We start from the raw sequence: 8,828 nt of genomic DNA, 5'->3' as shown, positions 1-8,828 counted from the left end.
TGTATCTATATTTAGATGAGTCCTTATTTCTTGTATCACATTAATTCATGAGATATTTATATGAGGGTAACTTGATTTTGAATTTTTACTTAGTTTATTTTAGATACATCCTATTTATTTGGTACATGGGTAACGAAAGATCTAGTATGCCTATATATAAACCCACATAGTCTTAACTCCAGAGAATATAGTTTTACAATACATATCAACACCTTCACATTATCCTCATCATCGTTCGATGCTAAGGAGTTTAATAACAAAAGAAATGTGTCCTTCTCTGGAGTTTTGGACTTTCTTTCAGTTTATAAGTTAAGATGGAAAATCCTTAAAAGAGGGAAATATTTGTGTCTCAATCGTATTGCAAATTATTTTTGTTTGATTTGTAGTTAAATTTTTTTTATTTATATTTGTACTATATTTTCTAACACCAACCAACATACTAATTAATACACCTTAGTACCTTATTTTATTTTATTTTATTTACTTTCCAGCAATTTGTACAAGTTCAATACCGACATCAAATTAACGAGAAATTACACAGGAAATTTCTCTCTCCATGTGTGAGTGTGTCTTTTTTTCTTAATTATACATTTTTTGAAAATAGGCTGCTCTCTGATATTAATAAATATGGGAGTATCAGGGGTTCAATTCCATATAAATATACTCACGGAACCAGCGGTACCTGTGGATGGTGAGAATTTACTCTGTGAGCCAACGGGGACCATTGATGGTGAGAGTTCGCTTTGTGAGCCAATCAGGGCCGGCTCTTCACAATATGGGGCCCTAGGCGAATGATTTAATCAATGACTCTTAATATTTTGTTTAATTTTTATTTTTATTTAAAATTAATTTTTCTAACTTTTTCCCTACGAGCATGTGCTATACATAAGGATGGAGACAGACATAAGCATGTTGATAGCCTTGTTATATGTTGATGATTTGATCTTCACCAGCAGCAATTCAAAGATGTTTGCCGCTTTCAAGAGGAGCATGGTAAAAGAGTTTGAAATGACGGATATTGGCTAGATGACTCATTTTATTGGCATAGAAGTCCTGCAAAGAGAGAAGGGAATCTTCATCTTCCTGAGTCACTATGCAAAAGAAGTACTGAAGAAGTTTGGGATGGACAAATGCAATCCCGTAATAACTCCAGTTGAAATGAGATTGGAGTTGAGAAAGAATGATCAATGAGATGTTGATCCCATATATTTCAAGAGTCTAGTTGAAAGCGTGAGGTATTTGATTTGCACTAGATCAGACATACTCTATGGAGTTCAACTTGTCAGCAGATACATGGAGACTCCTGATCAGTCCCATCTGAATACAGTGAAGAGGATACTCCGTTATGTCAAGGGTACCATCACTGATGGTATGTTTTATTCATCAAGAGGTGATTGCAAACTTATTGGTTATTCAGGAAACGATTGGAGAAGAGATCTTGATGAAAGAAAAAGCACGACGCGATTCACATTTTTCATGGGAGATACAACATTTACATGGTCGTCGAAGAAGCAACCCATCGTAACGCTATCATCATGTGAAGCTGAGTATGTTGCTGTCAATTAAGCAGTTTGTCATGGTATATGGATTAGAAATGTACTGAAGTATCTGAGATATCTTCAAGATAACCCCACAGAAGTCTACATCGAGAATCAATAAGCAATTACACTTGCGAAGAGTATAGTAATCCGTGAAAGAAGCAAGCATATTGATACTCGGTATAATTTTATCAAGGAGCATCTCAAGAAGAAAGAAGTGGAGTTGATATCTTGGAGAATGTATGATCACATTGTTGAAATTTTCACGAAGCCACTCAGACACGATATTTTTGCAAGATTGAAGACAATACTCGGAATGACAAAGCCATGAGAGTCAAGTTTAAGGGGAGGGGGGGTGATGTTGAAGATTAAAACTAAACTTGACAGTGGCGGCAAAATTTGATGGCGGCAGCTCCCCCAACCCCAGCCCACTGTTGTTGAATTGCAGTGGAGAGTAGGCAACCTACCTTCACCAACCAGCTTACTTGTTTGAATTTAATCCTATCTACCATTCATCCTTTACTATAAATAGAAGTGTGTGTGTGTGTGTGTAATGTAATGTGTGGGTTAGAGTGGGTGAATAACCAGTGAGTGAGAGATTTCTATTGAAAGTTTCCTCTGTAATTTATTTCCAATTTATTATTGAAATCAATTGAGTGTATTTATGTGCAATACTCACTGAGTTTCAATTACAACCACTGATTGAGTGAGTCTCCTCCACCCATCAATTGGATGAGAACTATCTAGATTGCTTTGTCAAACATAACGTGGAGAGTAACCGGTGATAAATGGGGTAAAAAATGAATACAAGCCTTTAAATAATATAGAACGACCTCCCTCTCTTTCCATTTTTCTTTTCTATTGCTTTGCTTGAGCCCAGCAAAATGCATGCAATCTTTGGTATTTGCATTAACCTTGTATTTAGAAGTAATTTTGAATTTGAATTTGCACCGACTTTAACAAAATGTGACATAAAACTATATTAAATGTTGTCTAAATTCACTTAAATCGAAATCTAAAAAATTCGAAACATATGCTCTTCGATGCAACCTAAAAAAATTTGAGATTTTGAGGAGGCCACTTTCTTGAAAAATGCCTTATTTTCAGGCTTTACGTTTGAATAGGGCTTTTTGTTGGTTGGGCAATAAATTTGAGCACTCAAATTACACTTGAAAAAAATATCCCTTTCGCATTAATTATTTCAATAATGATTTGAAACCACCATTACTTGAAGTATACATAATTAATTAGTTAGAGGAAATACTTTTGACGTACCCAACGCCTTTTAATTTATAAGCATGCAACGGCCTGTTGGGGAGCAACTGATCACCCACAGTGGTTGTGGCTATTTAACAAGCAGTAAACAGGGAAAATTAAACACAACGTGGACCACAATGTGGAGAAAATATACAGGGACTCTTTTTTTAATGTGTCTGTGTGCCTATTTTCTTAATTATACACTTATTAAAAGCAAATCATTCTTTGATATTAATGAATGCATGATCAATTTGTCACATGTTTGACATTAAGAAAATAGAGGGAGAGGACCCTGTATAATTTCTCAGCATCCACAGTAGCCACTAATTGATTGGCAGAAAAGTAAATTTAGCCTCTTAAATAATTAATGCATGCAATCATATAACACTCATATTTTCTTAAAACTTGCTTTTGGGAGCATCGATTTAGGATCTTACATTTGATTTTGGTAGATTTGGACAAGTTTTAATTCAATTTTATATTATATCATATTCAAATCAAATTAGTGTAAATTGAAACCTAGGCCGCTTCAAACTTAGGGTAAACAAATTTCGGGTTCTGACACGGCCACCTTCTTGAAGAATGCCTTCTTTCCAAGTTTCATTTACGTTTGAACATGGTGTTTTGTTGACTAAGCAGCAAATAACATACCAATACATTTATAAATTTCCTCTGTTGGCCAGAGTATCTCGCCGATAACGCATTGTTGGCACTGTGCACTTGCTAGTAAACAAGGAGAAAATCAAAAGTTGCAGCAGTATATGTGGAAACGAGCACGTCCTTTTTTTCTTTCTTGGAATTAATGGAAGAGGAAAAAATGATTGCATGGAATTATTACCATGCAATAAAATTAATTTATCTTTCATATTAATTATCTTATTGATTCGAAACCACCGCTATCCGAATTAATTTATAATTAATAAATTTGAAATATTTTTTTATGGGCACGAAATTCTTACTTGAATGGTTCAGATCCCAATTAATTTCAGATATTACATTTGACTGACACCTTTTAATTTGCAGATTTGTGTCCACGAATATATTAATAAGCATGCCTCTATTCTCGTGGCTATTTAATCGAGAGCGAACAGGGAAAACCACAAAGCCACAACATGAGTCCCTTCAAGAGCTCCCTGCTGGCACTCGTCCTCCTTGCGCTTTCCATGCACGGCTTCCCCCATGTCGTCCGTGCCAAGATCCATGTAAATGTGACAGATAGCTTGGGCGCAGCCTCAGACCCGATGACGCTTCACTGCCAATCAAAAGACAACGACTTGGGGCCACATAACCTCTCCGACGGACAGTTCTTCTCCTGGCATTTTGAACTGAACTTTTGGGGCACAACTCTCTTCTTCTGCAGGGTGGATTGGCAAGACAAGTTTCTGTATTTCAATGCGTATGATTACAAAAACCACCCCTTCCAATGCGACAATAATCTGTGCGATTGGCACGTACAACCTGATGGAGCCTACTTCCTCCCCGACGGCATCGATCACTACGTTCTAGAGGTTTCCTGGACCCAAAAATGATTCGTGAAAAGTATAGGTGCAATAATAATACCACCATCAAGTAGGTTTTTTTGTAGTGTGAATAAAGATAAAGCTAAGGATTACCGTACCCAGTGCGCAATATTGTCATGATAGTTTGATTTCTCTTACTTTTGAAGGCATGTCGACCTTCTCCTCGTTCAAATGGTTTCACTCAGCATATCTCTTTTGTGGTTCCTCTTAGAGCTAGTTGACTTAAAATTGTAGCCCAGAAAGAATTGAAAAATTTTATGTTATTCATTAGTAATTGTCAGATCTTCCTTTATATTTTCAAATCACTCAAATAAAGCAATCCTAACTTGTGCACAGGCAGTTCCCACAGTTTGATTTTAAAATCCACAAGGCTGGTTGGGTTTTGAGTAAAATAATTGTGAATATAATTGGGCCAATCTTCAAAATCAAAGGCTGAACCTGGGCCGTGCTAAAGAGTGAGACCGAATTGGGCCTGAGTTTCAAATGTCTTAAAGGCCCAATGAGGCGGACTTAATTTGGGCCCAATTCTCGGAGCTAAAGTCCAATCGGACCACATTCCAACCTCACATGCAGGCTGCAGAGAGCCACCACACACACTTGCAACTCTCTCGACGCATATTCCACGAGGGAGAAGTTGGCCGTACCAAATTGGTAAACTGGAAAGATCCACCAATGCACAGAAAATCATCTTAGCAAGCTGATTTGGAAAACACTCATTTCTGAATTTGCTTTCCCCTTTCATCACTAGGACATTGTGATTTGGCAAAAAAGGAAAAAGAAAAGGAATGAACTTAGGAGGAAATGGGAAATTGACATGTGGTACTTTAATGCGAAGAACGCCTAAGAGAGAATATCACCTATGTTAGACTATTGTTTTTAATAGATTTAGGCGCGTAACATATGAGGATGGGTGTTATTAAAGGAGTACGTGTACTCATTATGTCAAGCCTCTTGTCAAAGATTTTTTTTAATTGTATTCTATTTCAAGAGGGGCGCCTTGTGAAATAAGGATTGGGAATTGTAGAACTTGTAAAAAAGAGGGAGGAAAACAAAATGATAAAGGGGCACAGATTAAATGAGGGAGAGATAAGATAGAGAAGCAGAATAGAAAAGGGGAGGGAGAGAGAGAGAGAGAGAGAGAGAGAGAGAGAGAGAGAGAGAGAGAGAGAGAGAGGTAGGGTTTATTTAGCATAAGGTCAAGTGTATTTTGTGTACAAAAAATAATTGGAGATTCATCACAAGATAGGTTGTACGCCTATATTTGGATGGGAGTAGCTTGGGAAACCCAGGACTGGCGGATGGTGGTGGCATCCTTAAAGACTAGACACGTTCTTTTATTTTTGGTTTTTTAAAACACTTTGGTTCTTTTTCTAATAATGAAGTTGAATTGAAAGCAGTGATGGAAGGAATAAAGTTTTGCAAACAATTGTGTCATACTAGTACTGACGTTTAATGTGATTCGAATATTGTAATAAATTGAATAAGATCCAGTAAATGTTCTTTATGGTATTTGTGAGATTTTGGGAGCAACTTATTGCTTTATTGGAGAGAGTAAATTTTTCTATAAAGCATTTGTATAGAGAAGGGAATAAAGTGACAGATGCTTTGGCTCAGTAAGGTGCCATAGGGAGGAATAATTTGTTTACAAATAGTAGCCAACTTCCTCAAGTTGTCAAAGGTTTGTATAGATTGGATAAAATAAACCAATGAGTGAGAGATTTCTATTGAGAGTTTCCTTTGTAATTTATTTCCAATTTATTATTAAAATCAATTGAATGTATTTATGTGTAATTCTCACTGAATTTCAATCACAACCACTGATTGAGTGGGTCCCTTTCACCCATCAATTGGATGAGAACTATCTAGATTGCTTTTTCAAACATAACGTGGAGAGTAATCGGTAATAAATGGGGTAAAAAATGAATAAAAGGCTTTAAATAATATAGAACGGCCTCCCTCTCTTCCAATTTTTCTTTTCCATTGCTTTGCTTGAGCCCAGCAAAATGCATGCAACCTTTGGTATTTGCATTAACCTTGTATTTGGAAGTAATTTTGAATTTGAATTTGCGCCGACTTTAACAAAATGTGACATAAAACTATATTAAATGTTGTCTAAATTCACTTAAATCGAAATCTAAAAAATTTGAAACATATGCTCTTCGATGCAACCTCAAAAAATTTCAGATTTTGAGGAGGCCACTTTCTTGAAAAATGCCTTATTTTCAGGCTTTACGTTTGAATAGGGCTTTTTGTTGGTTGGGCAATAAATTTGAGCACTCAAATTACACTTGAAGCAAATATCCCTTTTCGCATTAATTATTTCAATAATGATTTGGAACCACCATTACCTGAAGTATACATAATTAATTCGTTAGAGGAAATACTTTTGACGTACCCAACTCCTTTTAATTTATAGCTAAAAAAAAAAAGCCTAAATATTTATAAGCATGCAACGGCCTGTTGGGCACCAACTGATCACCCACAGTGGTTGTGGCTATTTAACAAACAGTAAATAGGGAAAATTAAACACAACGTGGACCACAATGTGGAGAAAATATACAGGGGACTCTTTTTTCAATGTCTCCGGGTGCCTATTTTCTTAATTATACACTTATTAAAAGTAAATCACTCTTTGATATTAATGAATGCACGATCAATTTGCCACATGTTCGACATTAAGAAAGCGGAAGGAGAGGTTGCCTATATAATTTCTCAGCATCCACAGTAGCCACTAATTGATTGGTAGAAAAGTAAATGTAGCGTCTTAAATAATTAATGCATGCAATCATATAACACTTATATTTTCATTAAACCTGATCGATTTGGGATCTTAGATTTGATTTTGAGAGATTTGGACAAGTTTCAATTCAATTTTATATTATATTTTATTCAAATCAAATTAGTGTAAATTGAAACCTAGGCCTCTTCAAACTTAGGGTAAACAAATTTCTGGTTTGACACTGCACCTTCTTGAAGAATGCCTTATTTTCAAGTTTAATTTAAGTTTAAACAGGGTATCTCGTCGATGGCGCATTGTTGGCACTGTGCACTTGCTAGTAAACAAGGAGAAAATCCAAAGTTGCAGCAGTATATGTGGAAACGAGCATGTCCTTTTTTTCTTTCTTGGAATTAATGGAAGAGGAAAAAATGATTGCATGGAATTATTACCATGCAATCAAATTAATTCAAGTTTAATTTGATTTAATTCATAATTTATATTGTCAGATCTTCTTTATATTTTCAATCACAAGTTTTAATTCATAATTATTTGTAGTTTTACTATAAACACTAAATCTCACTGGTTTTTAGAATTATGAAAAATTATAATGTAATGAGTTCTTTTAATGAAAATTAATATATTAAATGAAAATGATATTTTACTGGACAAAAATACCATTAAACAGTAATATTTTTTTTAATCTTCAAACAAGGCTCCAATTCTTTACTATAACCCCCAATATTATTATTAAATAGTTTAGGTATGTTCTTTAATGCCTGTGGGGATACTACACATTAATCACTAAATTAATAAAGTTGATCGATATAAAATTTGAATAAAAATTCAAAATATTTACTTTAATTTATAGTCTCAATATTATCTAAAAGACCCAAAATCATTAGGAGAATAATAATACATTAATACTAATAAAAGATAATTAAAATATATTTATATTAATGAAAAAAATTGGAGGTTAGGGGGGCAGATTATACACTCAACCATTGGATCCATCCTTGGCCTCCGCCTATGTTATTTGCCTAAACATGAGTTAGCGGCATTATAACTTTCCATTATTTTAAAAATCACCGCCATGGTGGGGGTTAATTATCAAAATAAAACTACATGACGGCTTATTGATTTTGGGTTGGGTTTATGATTTTTTTTTTCAAAAAAAAGAAAAAGAAAACATGCAAAACCTGGATTGTAAACTAATTACTACCATCAGCATCGATTCGCAATTGTATCAAATACATCACAAATATCTTTTAGGATGAGCAACCAGAATATCATTTCATTTAAACTAAAAAATTTAGAACTTTACACAGAAACCAAATGAAAGTGTGATTTGAGCTCGATCGAACTAATATAACTCATTACCTCAAATTTGATTGGTGGAAACTATTTTTCTTTATAACGTGTTTAAATATATACAATAAAGTATATTTCAATGTTATTTTAAAATAAGTGAAATTTGGTAACGAATGATATAGTTAACGTCTTAATTCAAATTTTGATATTGCCCATCATCTTCCATCTTACTGCACTGAGATTTACTTTCAATTGAGCTTGAATTACATTTTTAAACTCACCATAGTCTTAATTGTGAGTTGCTTACTCAGCCCTAATTCACTCCAAATCATTGGTTAAGCTTTGAATTTGAACTTTTCTTAATTATTTATGTTGAGTATGAATAAAATTTGTCAAAACTCAGTCTGTCATTGGCAAAAACCTAGTCCTAACCTCCTTCCGCTAGCCATCGAGGTGGCAGGATTGAGACCCACACCTTTGAGTTCG

General features: G+C 34.6%; 1 protein-coding gene across 1 annotated transcript; it reads left to right on the top strand.

Annotated features, from left to right (window-relative positions):
• Positions 1 to 3,907: 3,907 nt before the first annotated feature.
• Positions 3,908 to 4,536, top strand: LOC131151291 (S-protein homolog 5-like). Its single transcript, XM_058102547.1, has 2 exons — positions 3,908 to 4,303; positions 4,462 to 4,536. Exons 1-2 carry the CDS (start codon positions 3,908 to 3,910, stop codon positions 4,534 to 4,536), a joined length of 471 nt encoding a protein of 156 aa, XP_057958530.1.
• The last annotated feature ends 4,292 nt before the right edge of the window (positions 4,537 to 8,828 follow it).

The sequence above is a fragment of the Malania oleifera genome, chromosome 3, assembly GCF_029873635.1.
Source record: "Malania oleifera isolate guangnan ecotype guangnan chromosome 3, ASM2987363v1, whole genome shotgun sequence".
Taxonomy (NCBI): Eukaryota; Viridiplantae; Streptophyta; class Magnoliopsida; order Santalales; family Ximeniaceae; genus Malania; species Malania oleifera.
This window is presented reverse-complemented; position numbering and strand designations above follow the sequence as displayed.